The sequence below is a fragment of the Lissotriton vulgaris genome, chromosome 10 (genome assembly GCF_964263255.1).
Source record: "Lissotriton vulgaris chromosome 10, aLisVul1.2, whole genome shotgun sequence".
Classification (NCBI taxonomy): Eukaryota; Metazoa; Chordata; class Amphibia; order Caudata; family Salamandridae; genus Lissotriton; species Lissotriton vulgaris.
In genome coordinates this window covers 58929504-58945417 of record NC_141698.1, presented here as the reverse complement: position 1 = coordinate 58945417, position 15914 = coordinate 58929504, and the positions used below count along the sequence as shown (strand labels likewise).

At 46.3% G+C, this 15914-nt stretch overlaps 1 protein-coding gene and 1 long non-coding RNA gene across 2 annotated transcripts in view; one reads left to right on the top strand and one right to left on the bottom strand.

Moving 5' to 3' along the window:
* Positions 1-15914, top strand: part of TNRC6A (trinucleotide repeat containing adaptor 6A) — a 289758-nt gene that overhangs the window by 204337 nt on the left and 69507 nt on the right. The window contains 2 exon segments of the mRNA XM_086940455.1: positions 8556-8684; positions 8768-8845. Of these exon segments, the coding sequence (XP_086796581.1) occupies positions 8556-8684; positions 8768-8845 (207 nt within the window).
* On the bottom strand, positions 8324-15197 carry LOC147684618 (uncharacterized). Its single transcript, XR_015300648.1, has 3 exons — positions 14481-15197; positions 9186-9723; positions 8324-9046 (listed from the first exon to the last, which is right to left on the bottom strand). It is a non-coding gene; the product is annotated as an uncharacterized LOC147684618 (long non-coding RNA).

The following is a 15914-nucleotide window of genomic DNA, read 5'->3' as shown; positions in this document are numbered from 1 at the left end:
TGAGTCTGAGATACTGTTAAGATGTTTGAGCCACATGAAATGATTGTTGGGACAACACAGAACCTGAATGTATGCCTCCTGGTGCACTATGGGGAGAGTCCTAGCTCTTTTTGCTAGGCTTCTGGGCATTCGAAATAGGTAACTCAGTGGAATGTTTAATATGTTATGCAAACTAATGTTGCGGCTTTCAGTTTTCTGAAAACATCTGCTTGTTGGCCCCTTGGTCTTGAGGCAATAATTGCAGCATTTGCTTTAATCGGACCTTTGCCCAACCCTGCTTGCTGTAGCTGGGTCAATGGGATGCCTGGCTCATCTGCTATTGATAAATTGCTGAGCTCTGTTGCTCTGGCCAGGGAACGGAACTGGAAACCCACCCAATAGTTGGTTGGCTGGTTCTTCTTGTTTGAAAATTAACTCTGTGTCCACTATTGCTCAGCTGTGTTTGCACTTAGTGTCGAGGAAGGAGTCTCTCTTACAGTGCTTCTGTCTGGGCGGCTGGGTGCAGAGTGCTGAGGCCCAATGTTAGCCAATGGGGGATAGGGGGACCTCCGGTTTGTGACTGCTCACAAGCAGGCCACAAGGTTATGGGAGCAAAGCTCCTGGTGTTAGGCTCAAGGCAAAGGGGATCCGAATTAGTACACAAATTACACCCACAAAGGCGGCTGGGTGCTCTTTTGGCGTCGGGTGCCCTGTGGATTTCAATGGGAATTCTCTGGTTGCAACAAACACTGCAGGCTCAGAGAGGAAGATCTTCTGGAGGTGACCACTGGTTGGGATGCCTGGGGATGCTGGGACACCACCAGTAGGGCCAACCAAGGCCATGGACGTCGGGTGCAAGGGTGTCTTTAGGCATTGGGTTTTTCTTACCAGCTCTGGTCGTTGTCAGTAGATCCTCCAGAAGGGGGCTGCAGGCATCAATTGGAGATTTGAGGCAGGTCAGAGATCACCGGATCTCAAATCAGGAGCGCTAGGGAGACCTCCTCCTGTCAAGTCAACTCCTTGTAATGTTGGGCCAATCTAACTCGGTCTGTTGGCGTCTGGTTTTGTCGTTACGGTTTTGCCGGAGCCAGTGTCTGTGGGTGAGGAAATCTGGTGCTCACAGGAGAGAAAGTCTTGGTTTGGGAAGGAGGGCAGGTCCTCTCGGTTCTTGGGGAGTTACTGGCTGCAGGGCACATCAAGATTTTGCTGGATCTGGTTTGAGTTGGGGACAGGCCGGTAGGGCTAAGGGCCAAGTCAGTGGACGTCGTCCTCTTAGTTCAGCACGGCTGCTTCGGTCCTCTCTCTTCTGGTCGGTTCTTGTCCGAGGAGGCATGGTTCAGGGTTGCCCCTAAAACCAAAATTTATAGGCGGTTCAGGTCGGTACCAATGGGTCCCTTCCTTGCGCTGGGTACACCCCCTGTCATGCCAACCTTCAGTGTGGGGGGGGGGGGGATATGCCTCTCTGGTTGCCTTTGTCCCCCAATCTGCAAGATGGCGGGGACAGAGTTGAGCTTCACCTCACTTCCCCCACCTGAGGGGTGGGGTTGGCAAAGCTGGACACACCTCCCTTCCACACTTGGTTTTCCTGACGATTTTCTATCCCAAATTGGGGTTCAAACCCTGTGGGGGCCAGTTGCTGGAAGCAGAAAATGGCTGGGGTAGCTCACAAAGGTGGCAAGCCTTTGAAGCTTCCCCTTCGTGGACCCTACACATCCTGGGCGAGGATGCTTGGCACCTTGTTCCGACCCCCAAGAGCAGCAGGCTCTCGACCAAGGGGTCCAGAAACATGTCTGGTGGTGGCAGCTGGGGAGCAGCCACTCAGGCAGGACACTAGACTTAGGTCGTTTTTTAGGGGGCATCTCTAAGATACCATCGGAGTGCATTTTCCATTAAATTCCACACTGGCATCAGTGTGGGTTTTATGTGCTGAGAAGTTTGATAACAAAGTTCCCAGTTTTCAGTAAAGCCATTATGATGCGGTGTAGTTTGTAATGACAAACTCCCAGCACCATATACTCTTAATGGCATTACTGCACTTACAATGTCTAACAATTGGTTTAGACACTGTAGGGCTTCAGGGCTCATGTACCTGTAGCCTCACCACTGGTATAGTGCACCCAGCTAGAGAGCTGGCTTACCTATGCCGAGGCAGTGGCTTGTGTGTGTGTCTGTAAAGGTACAGGGCTTCTTAAGTGTGGCACAATAAGTGCTACAGCCCTTAGAGGCCTTCCCTTGCCACGGTGCCCTTGGTACCTATGGTACCATGTACAAGGGACTTGCATGTGGCCAAAGAGTACCATTGGGTTTTGTAGCAATGCAGTTTAGGGAAATAACATAGGCCCTGGGTACCTGGTTGGCAGGAATCCAGGCAACACTCAGTCAAAGTACATCAACAGTTTGGCAAAAAGTAGGGGCAACCATGCAAAAAGAGGGCACTCTTAAAAGTGCACTAGAGAATGTAGTGTTGGTGCTCTCCTGAGTCAGTGGCTGAGCTAGGATTTGAAGACGTCCATAGAAAAGGAAGGACTCTCCTGTATCCTCTGAGACCAAGAGAAGGGGAGTTCCCAATAATTTTCTATAACCACTCTGACTTCGGATAAATTTCATCTCCAGTGCTCCCAGTGAATCCCACTCCCAAAACACTAGTAAGCAACTATGATTCCACCATCCACACCTTCTGAGGAGGTTTCCTTTGGGGTTCGGCCTCTAGAGGTGACTCCACTCCAGGGCAAATATTTGCCCAAGGATAAGCATGCTTTCAGCCCCAAGCTTCCACATAATAGACCTCACAATTCTGCAGGGCTCATTGTTCCAGAGCCATCTCTGCCTTGAAAGCCTATATCCGCTCATGAGAAGCTATGACACCATCCCATAGAGCCTAGGTAATGAGAGACCCCAAATTGGTACCAAGATACTGACACGCTGACTTAGAACTAAGGTTGATTCTAAAGTCTGCTTGGGAACTGACCTAGATGCTGAGTGAGCTCACACCATCAGAAGAGCTGTAAGAGAAAGAAAGATATGCATTGACTTGGCACATAGTAGCACCCCCCACACAAACAACCTGCATTACCTGATCAGTCCCACTGAAAGATGAGAAGGATCACATGTGCAGAGGCCGTGTTGGAAGAGCATAGAACCGCTATGCTAATGAATAATTGTCCCACAGAGTATCCCACCACTGCAGTCACCAGCTCATGCAGATTCTGATACTAAACCTTCAGAGGATCTTCTAGACCCTTGGGAGGAGCCATCCCAACGATAATGGGAATGACCCCAGGCATGACTTTGATTTAGAAGACCTCGCAGGAAAGACCCTTGTTTGGAGCCCTATCCTTGAATAAGCCATTCCCACTGGATGATGCTGCTTATCATTTAGTTGTCCAAAGGGTGGGTAACCACTATAAAGTTAAACTAAATGTGGTGGAGTAATACTTCAGAGATGCTCTCAATAACCGAGCACTCAGTGAAGTTTATGCTGATGCTTAAGAATATGATCAGGTGCTTGGCAGAAAACTAAGGACTCCATAAAACCCAGGGTGATCACTTCAGGACTGGAGACAGAAATACAAAGCAGTCCTTTAGGATCACTTATGCTTGAGGGTACTTGTTGCCCAATTCCATGGTAGTCCATGTAGCCAAGAATTTTTTTTGCACCAGTTAGTGAAGCGTCACTCTTCGAGATAAGTAAAGTAAGTGAATTGATGCTACTGGCAAAAGAGTTAAATTAATTTTTTGAAATAGGAAAAGTCTGGACCGATTCATTCTGTATGAATTATATTGTTTATGTAAACAGTTTAAAAGTTCTTTTAGTGAAGCGCTCATGTGATCACATTTAAAGAGTGTGTAAAACAAATGAATGGAACACCATCTCGAAGTGTGATTGAGCAATTTTTAGGCCGAGGGATTAATTGATCAGAAGGTTCTCTGAACACTGAAAGAATTAGACATTCCTGCTGGACCCTGGACCCTTAAAGCAGCCATGGCATTTAATTCCTTCTTTGCTCTCATTCAAATTGAATTCTTGGATAGCTCTACAACCATAGCAAACGAATTTAAGATTTAACTCTTTAGCCATTTAGTCCCTAGACCTGAAAATTACTGACTACTTGACTTCTAAATATCATTTAATCTTTTGTTTTATACACACGTTTTCACTGTTCTTACTCACTGTGTGATCACATGAGCACTTGACTGAAAAAGCTTTTGAATTGTTTATTCAAACAATACAGTTCATACTGAATGAATGAGTCCAGCATTTTCCTATTTCAAATGAATCATTCCATTGTTGATTTGCTTTGAATTTTGTGATTATCACTGGTCTCCCCACTCAGAACCTTTGTTTTTATGTCCTTACATGCCACAAGTTCCAGGTGGTTTTGGGCTGCCCCTGTTCTTAATAATTCTTGATAAGAGCAGCTTGGCCTGTTGAGAATGTATTTAGCCTGTTATCCAAGTACGACCGGTATTACTGGGGGTACGTGGAACAGCTGATTAAACCATTCTGAGATTCCTCTTGCAAAAGAGGCAAGGTGTTGGTCAAAGAAAGAAAAAAATATCTCAAATGCAAACATTAGATGCGCCCTGCTGCTGCTATCACACATTGGGACAAGCATGTGCATCCTTCTTCAGAGACCTAGCTAGTTCAGAGTCTTGGTCTTCTGCTCTGAAGGCCAGACACACTTTCTCAGTGTTCTTTTCAACAACAAACCTATTTTCCATTATCTGGTGGATGCTGTGGTCGAAAAAGTAGGAGTGCCCAGACACAACCAAGGTAGTGCGACCACTCCTGGCCTAGACGGGTAGCATATGGTTTCAGCGGCACCAGGCGAGAGCTGGGGAAAAATCTGCTCCAGCATTCTCAGTAGTCCTTACAAGAGAGTCAAACTCCATAAACTCACTCGAAGAGTGTTCAAAGCCATAAGAGCCCAAGCTAAGGGTCTGCTGCCTCAAAACTATGACTGACTTATTCCTTTCTTCTGAAGTGTGAGATGAAACTCCAGGCAATAACTGTGGGCTGTGACGGAAAATTCCCCCTGTTCTCTTCCCAGTGGGAAAATTGTACTCTTAATCACAGCTACTGTACATTTGCTCCCTTTCAGTAAGTCAGTGCAATACTTTTGCATCTCCTGGTTGTAGCAAACCTTTTTCCGGACCTGCAGTACAAAAAGTCAAGTAAACAAGACCTACTGTATTTTTGTGACCTTATGTTCTTGTCATCACACACATCGCAGTCAGCCAGGTGTGCCAGGCTTTTTCCTTAAATCTAAACTTAAATGCCTTTCCCATGCGCCTCCAAATAGCCAGTGACCGTCAACACCCTGGGAAGGAAAGTTTTTGTTAGTCAGTCTAAAACCTCTTGGTGAATGCCACATGCCTTCTGGGCCCCTGTATCCATGCTCTGATAAAATCCAGTTTTACCAAACATTACTGTCCCCCAGAACATATAAGAAGCCCTTATCTGAGTTGGTCAATGACGGGTTGGATGCTTTGAAGCAAATCCTGAAGTGTGGCCTATCTCCGGAAGTGCTGATCAGATTCTGTTAAGTAGCATCACTGCTGTCGATTATATCAACAAGAGTGGGCGGTGTGAAGTCGTAGGCCATGGGCTTGGTGGTATTAAGTCTGTTGCTTTGGGCACAGCAACTGGGAATTTTCTGTCGGGTTCCCTTAATGTGAGAATTTATGCTCTGTTACCTCTCTTTGGAGGACCCAGAGTTAGAACTACATCCCACAGTAAGGATGTCATCTATTGCACATTGGACTATCCATAATGATTGCCACAGCCCTGAACAGGATAGGCGTACGTTTTTTGCTCTATACTTCACTCTGTATGGATCAGCTGGGAATGCCTTTATGATCATCTAGTCAAAGGTCTAGTAGGGGTGAGGAGACCCGGACAGGAAATCCTACCTACAAAGCAGGACGGAACACTTGAAGAAAGACTGGGCAGAGATGTGGGGGGGAAAAGAGGAATGCATTTTTGGAATAAGTGCTGAAGGCTTGGGGATAGATGAACCACAGTGGAAAATGTTATGGGAGGATGTGTAGTTCCACTCCCCACAGTAGGAGATAGAATCCTATCCCTTGAGGCCCACCTCTCCAGATGACATTTCGACATAGAGGCAGCAGGGGCCTTCAGATTGGAAATGGAGGTCGAAAAGGAGGAGACCTAACTCCAGCCTACAAGAAGAACCAGTATCTTCCCATCACTGTTAACAAGGCAGAGAGCTTTTCTCTATGCAAGGTGTTACCGCCGCTGCTGGCTTAGAGAAGAAATATAGGGCCTCAACACAAGACTGCAAATATTTTCAGTGCCATGTAGAGCTAGACTTCTTAATTGTTTCCAAGAACTAGGAAGAGAGCCATGTCCTCTGCATCCATGTGGCCTTCTCCGGACAACGAAAGTAAATGGATAAAGGCCGTATGAAGAAAAATGGAGAGGCCTTCAGCCACAATGTGGTGAATTGCTAATTCCAATGCCTTATTAAATCGACATGCTCACCAAAGCTGGGAGGATATGGAAGACTTCATGTCGCACCTCTCTGGAACACCATACTAGGACAAAAAGCATTATTCAAGGGGAAAATAACATCGGAAACTCATGCCTCAAGTCAGCCTCCAGTAATGCAGGCAAATGAAGTAGGCAGCTGGCCTCGGGCACGTTCGTGAGAAAACATGTTGCTACACATCTCTGGTTTTAAGTTTAAGGTAGAATCCAATATTCTTGATTAGCGCCTCTCAGGAAACCAGTTCTTTGACGCTGAGGTGGACCAAGCGCTGGAGGAGAAGATTTGAGAGCCCTTCAAGTTTTAGGTCTATATTTAAAATGGGAAGCTTTCAGGGAAAGAGGGGACAGGGGAGGCAGATGTTTGGTGCACAAGGTTGGAAGCAGCCAGTGACCAGCCAGTTTCAAGGCCATGGCAATAGCAGCAGCTCAAGTCCCTTTTTCAAGGCAAAGTTAAACTGAGAGGCAGAAACGATCTAACTTTCCTCCCCACGCTCACAACACTGCTGTAGGGTAGAAAGTAAAGGACTTACTCAAAACTGTAAAGTCTTTTCAACAGACAAGTGGGTTGCAAATATTAGCCATGGTTACTATGTAGATTTCATGCAAACCACCAACAAAACCACCAGGTCCAGGAAGGACCAAAGCAAGATCTGAACATGTGGCATGTCTTAGACATGCCCTTTGTAAATGGGTACATAAAGACACACAAATTTCAAATGACTATATTACAGGATGTAATATCTTTACTAGATGAAGGGGACTACCTAGCAGCAGTAGCTTTAAGAAGCTTACTCCAATATACTCATTCACATAGCACATAAGAAGCTCCTAAGATTTTTATTGAGGGAGAACATTGCCGATTCAAAGTCCTACTGTTTGGAATAAATCCCTCGCCATGGTCTTCACAGAGGTGCTGGCAGTGGTAATCATGGTCGACATCCCTTTAGGAGCTCCCCTATATTGAGTTGCCCTCAAGCTAACCCATTTTTGGGGAAAGCAAAAACACTTCTTGGTCAAATTACAAGATTGCAGGATTGTGCAAAGCATATACATCTAAAAATTTCAAGTTGCAAAACCATAATTGCAGGTAAGTAACCTGTCTCTTATGGGTGTCACTGGTGCTTAAAAAAAAATGCATTATGAAAGCACAATTTCTCGTTGAGTCAACCTCTGCCCATTAGCCAAAAAAGATCCTCCTGAGGGTGTTTGTGCCCACACCACTGGGGCAGTGCTGGGTCTATGGCACGTATGAGAAGTGTTCTGGTGGCTGACATCTGCTGGGAGGTAACATGGTCATCCCTGCATACCTTTGCCAAACATTACTGCTTCACTGCTAAGGCACACTGTGATTGATACTTTGCCAACGCTGTGCTCCTTGGCTTGATTGTCACAACTCCCCGACCATGATTATCACACACCCACTGCGCCACCCCTCTGCCCCCCAAGCCTCGGGCTTGCTTGCTTTATGAAGTTGTGCTGTGAAAGAGATCCCAAGATATGCAAATGTGTCATGTACTGTAATTGCTGCATGCCTTAAGGGGGATGTGAAAACTGCCAGTAACTGACACCAGAGCTACGGTTGTTGTGCAGAATAGGCAGGTGTCATGTATGCTGGCCAAACTCCCTGCACAAGGCATTTTGATGCCAACTAGCAACACTAAAGCTGTGGAAGAGATTTGTTTTACCATTCTGATGGCTTAATAAGCTATTCTTAGTATGTAATCTGCAGAAAGATGTTGTATTTACAGAAATATAGTTACCAAAGGTACTGACATTTATGCATGGAACAAGTCAGCCATGTTCATTACTCAGACTATGTTCTTGTAGGGCTCCGTAGTCATTAATTAGAATTTATTTTGCTTAAAGACCTCAAACAAGGTATGAACCTTGGCAGTACCAAAGGTTGGCCAAGACCCTCTGCTGTTTAGCTGAAAGTCATATCATTCCCTTGTTAAGGGTGACCACTCTTAGACCCTTAAAATGTGATGTAATGTTCATCTTCACTTCAACATTTTGTTGAAGAAACCTCTATTATGCAATTATTTCTGCTTTACTTTATCAGCAGGTTTCAGCTTCATCACTCAAGTATGCGCCAAACAATGGAGGTCTGAACCCACTATTTGGGCCTCAGCAAGTAGCCATGTTGAACCAGCTTTCCCAATTAAACCAGCTGTCTCAAATCTCTCAGTTGCAGGTAAGTTCTCATCATGAATCCATCACTGTTATACTGCCATGGGATTAAGACGTGTGTCCTGATTGTTTCTCTTTTTCTTACAGCGTTTGTTAGCCCAGCAGCAGAAGGTTCAGAACCAGAGAGGTATGGCTCCTGGAGGTCGCCAGCATCAAGACCAGCAGGTTGGTAAAGTCATTTTCTGCTCTGCAAAATCTATGTATGCCAGGAAGCATTGGTAAGAAATTATAATTTTTTACGGAAGTGTGACATTAAATTGTTACTTTGAATAGTATGCAAGTAGCGATTGTCTTTCCTTTTGCTGCTCTGCGTTGGTATAGATGCTCTCAATCGAAGTTAACAAGTCAGTGGTATCTTTTTAACCCCTTCGACGCTCATGACGAGCTGGGCTCGTCATGGCGTAGCCTCCTCGCACGCCGATGACGAGCCCAGCTCGTCACGTAAAGTGCGTTTTTGAAAAACCCAGTGCGCTAGCGGAATTCCGCTAGCGCGCATGGTGTTAACTTGGTGTAATGCAGCAAACCAATAAGTCCTCAATTCTTTCTTCCCTATCGAGAGTGGCATCTAGTATATCATGTCAACCTCCAGATGTATGCTGACAATACATTATGCCAGTGAAATGGGCAAATAAAGCTGGTCACATTACCCACTTGCCAGGGCCATGGGTTCTGTTGCATTAAAGACCGCTTCTTGTGCTTGCATGAAGCCAAGAACTGTGGTCCTAATGCTGGGTGGGATAGATCAGTTCAAATGCCACTGCAATTTAGATGGTTCAAAATTCAAACTCTAATGAGGAATCTGCCTTTTTGTTGAGGCAAAAGGTCTGGGCCCCAAGTCAACACCCAGTATTGATATTGTTTCTTTATAAACCAAGAGAATGTTCCTCCTGTTTGCTTTAACCACCAAAATGAGTCCATGTGATCCTGAGCAATTGCAAAATTTTACTAGTGCCTTCCTGTTTCAACTATGCCTTAAAAAAACTATTGACCAGCACCAAAGGCTTCAAAATCATCAAGAAGCCAGATTGATTTTTAGGGCTCGCCTGCTGTGCGCATGCGCACAGCTGGCAAGCTCTATAGGGGCTTATCCAGTGTTTAACCACCACTGGCGATTCCTTGCAGTGCATGAAGCGCGTGCACAATGCCACCAGCCGCCTGCCTGCCTGCCTCGCATTACCACATCAAAGGCAGCCCTCCCAGCGCATTTGTCACCCCCTAATTATTCACGGCCTGCCGGCCGTACTTTCAGTTTAGTCTCCTTTTATAACTTGTTTAACTTGCTCGCATTTCCCTCCTCCCCCTTCTGGGTCCTTATCTCCTCGCATTCCCCCCTCCCTTCTCGCCCAGCCCTTTGATGCTCTGCTGTAGTCGCTGCCTCTAAACCTGTCGTCCCATCTTTCACCCTCTCGTTTTTCTTACGTTGGCTACCCCAGTTATTGTTTCTCCTGCTGCTTCTTGCCCTTGCATTTTGTTCTACTGCTCAGTATTGCTTTAATTCCTAGTCTCTTGTGCTCAACATGCACGTAGCCCAGCTAAGTCTGTATACCAAAACCCTTCGATGGCGGCGGGCGTACCAAGCCCTAGTCCGGATACGCATCAGGCAACATTATTTAACTTGGAGATAAAAGATGATTAACATTAAATTAATATTTAAGATTTTTACATTTTACAATTGTATTTATTCACAGCCTTAAATTGCATTGGGTGAAGAGGTAGAGCATCGTTTAACCGTTAGAATTGCTGTTCAGTTTAGCAGCAGATATTTTTTGTTTTCTGTGCTGTAGTGTAGATTCCTCTATTTGTACTCCATACATGGCTTTGTACCAGCCAGCATGTTTACATGAAAATGAATTGTAGCACACTAGTTAATGCAATGAATAAAGAGGATGGCACATCTGACCTGGAACTTGAAACCTAATTCACTTTGTGAATTGCTGCTTCTTAACAGCCCTTTGTTGAATTGTCCACCTGTTTATGTACTGCAGAACTCACCTATGTTCATGAATTACTATTTACATTCCTTACCGTCGCACTGGCTGTACTCCACGCCTGATCTGCGCTCATCCTTTACTCCAAGTCTCTGCACCTCAGAATTACTACTACTTTGCCCTTGCTGTCCAGTTTTGTACAGATTTCAGTTCCACTGCTGGGCTCAGTCTGTTGTCATGTGACTGATGCACTTCTGAATTTCCTCATCGTCCCTTAATTACTATTATCGTCCGCTGCTTTGGCATTACTTCTGGATAAGCACCACACCTGAATTTGTGCTCTCAATTGTGTTTTTTTTCCTTTTACAGTCCTAGCATTTTGCCCCTTTTCACTGTATGCTCTTCGAACCGTGCTCCTTCAAATCATTGCCTGCTACGATTGTAGTTCTTGAAACTTGTTCCACTGTATTTTTTTTCCTGCCTCTAAATTATGTGGTCTCCTTTAAGTTCATCCTTTTAAATGTACTTCCACTCTCGTACCGCCGTGTGACCTGTGCTTCTCTGAAATGGTGTACTCCCTCTTTGTAATACCGCCCTGCCATAAAAATGTTTACTCTACAACTTTCATCAGTTCAGATCACCTTATGTATGCATTCTGAGGCATAAGTAATTCTCTTATGGCTAACCTGCCTGCAAACAATGTTCTTCTCGCCAGTTTTAACACCAATTCAGCGCTCCGTCCTCACTTGAAACCTTTAATTTGACTTCACAGAATGGCCAAGTATGGAATATTTGAGATGTGCTTAAAAAATGAACAAGCTGCTGCTGTCCATGTCACTGCACGTTTGAGGAATGGTGCTTCGATCAATTGCCATAACAAAATCATTCACTCTGAAAAATCAAGTTGAAATAGCCTTTGCACTCGGTATTACTGCGAAAACTGCTTGACACGCAGGCTGGCTTTAGTGCTGGCACCACCTATGACCTCCTTGTCCACGGATTAACTCACTTCTATCCTTCAACAGTGCCCCTCATCTCTGTAATCTCATGCTTTTCATTTGTTTTTTTAGCGCTACTTCTACCAGTGTATGGTGTCAGGACACTTTCGATCACGCACACATTATACAAAGAAAGTGAATGATATGTGTGTAAATCAGTATACAGGAGTTGTTACATAAAACAATGAGTATTATTACAAGGTGTAGGAATCACACGCCATCCATACTGTAGTAGGCCTTAAAACGCACCACACAGCTCCACAGATGCACCCACCACCCAGCTCCGCCGAGGCACCCACCACCCAGCTCCGCCGAGGCACCCACCACACAGCTCCACCAATACACCCACCACACAGCTCCACCGATGCTCCAACTAAGCTCCACCAAATGCACCCACCACGCAGCTCCATCAATGCACCCACTAAGCTCCACTGATGCACCCACCACACAGCTCCACCGACACAGCTCCACCGATGCACCCACCACACAGCTCCACCTACACAGCTCCACCGATGCACCCACCACACAGCTCCACCGATGCACCCACCACACAGCTCATCCGATGCACCCACCACACAGCTCCACCGATGCACCCACCACACAGCTCCACTGATTCACCCACCACACAGCTCCACTGATGCACCCACCACACAGCACTACTGATGCACCCACCACACCGCTCCACTTTTGCACCCACCACACAGCTCCACCGAGGCAGCCACCACACAGCTCCACCGACACAGCTACAACGATGCACCCACCACCCAGTTCCACCCAGTTCCACCGATGCACCCACCACACAGCTCCACCGATGCACCCACCACACAGCTCCACCGATGCACCCACCACACAGCTCCACCGATGCACCCACGACACAGCTCCACCGATGCACCCACCACACAGCTCCACCGATGCACCCACCACACAGCTCCACCGATGCACCCACCACACAGCTCCACCGATGCACCCACCACACAGCTCCACCGATGCACCCACCACACAGCTCCACCTACACAGCTTCACCGATGCACCCACCACACAGCTCCACCGATGCACCCACCACACAGCTCCACCTATGCACCCACCACACAGCTCCAACGATGCACCCACCACACAGCTCCACCGATGCACCCACCAAACAGCTCCACCGATGCACCCACCAAACAGCTCCACCGATGCACCCACCAAACAGCTCCACCGATGCACCCACCAAACAGCTCCACCGATGCACCCACCACACAGCTCCACCGATGCACCCACCACACAGCTCCACCGATGCACCCACCACACAGCTCCACCGATGCACCCACCACACAGCTCCACCGATGCACCCACCACACAGCTCCACTGATGCACCCACCACACAGCTCCACTGATGCACCCACCACACAGCTCCACTGATGCACCCACCACACAGCTCCACTGATGCACCCACCACACAGCTCCACTGATGCACCCACCACACAGCTCCACTGATGCACCCACCACACAGCTCCACTGATGCACCCACCACACAGCTCCACTGATGCACCCACCACACAGCTCCACTGATGCACCCACCACACAGCTCCACCGATGCTCCAACAAAGCTCCACCAATGCACCCACCACACAGCTCCATCAATGCACCCACTAACCTCCACCGATGCACACACCACTCTGCGCAACCACAGCATCACTCTGCGCAACCACAGCATCACTCTGCGCAACCACAGCATCACACTGCGCAACCACAGCATCACACTGCGCAACCACAGCATCACTCTGCGCAACCACAGCATCACTCTGCGCAACCACAGCATCACTCTGCGCAACCACAGCATCACTCTGCGCAACCACAGCATCACTCTGCGGAACCACAGCATCACTCTGCGCAACCACAGCATCACTCTGCGCAACCACAGCATCACTCTGCGCAACCACAGCATCACTCTGCGCAACCACAGCATCACTCTGCGCAACCACAGCATCACTCTGCGCAACCACAGCATCACTCTGCGCAACCACAGCATCACTCTGCGCAACCACAGCATCACTCTGCGCAACCACAGCATCACTCTGCGCAACCACAGCATCACTCTGCGCAACCACAGCATCACTCTGCGCAACCACAGCATCACTCTGCGCAACCACAGCATCACTCTGCGCAACCACAGCATCACTCTGCGCAACCACAGCATCACTCTGCGCAACCACAGCATCACTCTGCGCAACCACAGCATCACTCTGCGCAACCACAGCATCACTCTGCGCAACCACAGCATCACTCTGCGCAACCACAGCATCACTCTGCGCAACCACAGCATCACTCTGCGCAACCACAGCATCACTCTGCGCAACCACAGCATCACTCTGCGCAACCACAGCATCACTCTGCGCAACCACAGCATCACTCTGCGTAACCACAGCATCACTCTGCGCAACCACAGCATCACTCTGCGCAACCACAGCATCACTCAGCGCAACCACAGCATCACTAGTTCAAATATGTTCTTTCAATGTTTCAAGCTGTTTTCAAGCTTTCATGCTTTATTACAAATCACAAAAAAATGTTAATATTTCACTTCTGTTCTTGGATTTTCGTCACAATAAAAAACACTGAACATAATCTTCACAAAATTTATTTACAAAGTTTAAGCTATTGGCATTGCCATTGTTATTTGTAATATCAATATATCTAAGTCACGTAAATACACAACATGTTGCATTACAAATGCTATACGTGTTTGTGAAAGTTATAACTATTGGCATTCTAATTGACAAAGCTATTTATCTATTTTAAAAAATAACACATACATTTTAAAAAAATCATTTATAAGACCAATAGCTCAAACTTTCCTAATGCGAGCCCTATTGCATTTCCAATGCTTGTTACCATGGACAAGCAACCACATACAACATTCCTTTAAAGCATGAATTTGGCTGCCTGTATACTAGAGGTTAAAGTTCACTTATTTTCACATACACAAGACCTCCAAACCACAGGCTTCTATATTATGCAAAAGAATAAACAATGGAGAACATATTTCAGCAGTTAAGTACATCAAACACACATATTTGCAACTCAAAAAATCCCCCAAATAACGAACCTTTGCATCCAGGTGCCAATATTACCGGCCACTGGTGAATGCACCATCTATAAAATCGTCAGGGAAACGTGTGTACCTTTCCCCCCCAAAACTACTCGTACTAGGGAAATGTAAGCATTCACCTATGGCGCTAATCTTGATGGCAATCAGTGGACCAGACAAGGATGCAGGGTAAATAATTTCTGGATTCACATGCTGTTCTGTTAAAATTACTTTTTTTCGGCCTTCGGGGCCATAAAAATGTACAAACAGTATAAACGAATAAGACCGATAAAAACATGCATAAACGTTTTTTCAAAAAGACGAAGATAAAAGACCTGAATATAATGTATAAAACAATGTTTAAATGAGCATAAGTGCAAAATCATACATCATGCTAGCTCCCAAGACTATATATTTGGCTGCGAGAAGTAAAAATTCATAGCTTCCTACCAGGGATTTAAACCTTCCTCAGCCAGAAAGATGAGACGAGAGGAAAGATAAAAGGAAAAGTAACACAAGGCAAGAAAAAAGAATCCGAAGATGGTGACCAAAGGTGGGAGCTTCCGGAGGAAGTGCGTCGACGTCATGAAGGACATTAAATGGTGTTAAGTCGACGCCCACGGGGGTTTGGGGGGGGAGCGAGAAATAAGACTACAATTCCGGACCCAACCACTAGATGGCGGAATAATGCACAGCTTAGTTAATCCAGAAAGTCTTCAAGGTGCAAAACTACGACTGGCAAGAAAGTATACGATGTATTAAAAAAAAACATCGTTCGATTCAGTGAAGCCATCATGTAGCTGGCGAACTAGTTTTTGACCAGTGTCCAGCACATGTATTTAAAATTGTTCCCTGGTCACTTATTCTGGCAGTAATTGTACTGCAATTGATATCTGGGGGTCAGAAAGAGAAAGGAAAGTTTTAACAGTAGGATCCACTATACCAGACAGTAACAGTGAGAAATAGTAAAAGTGTGGTCGAGTCAAGACTCAAGGGTACCAGGAGGGAAATATTGTTCCCATCAGAAGCCACACTGTACCGCCCTTATTATCATCATATGGGATCTCCTTACCCAGGAGGCAAGACGGCCGGTAGAAATTACCGTGACCGAGATGTAATATGAGGTATGAGAGCAGAACAGAGAAGTGTAGTGGTGGCTGCTGAAAAAAGCAGTGTATAGTGATGAAAAAAGTGAAGGGTACTAAAATTAGGTGAATGGGTGGTAGAGAAAATTTTAA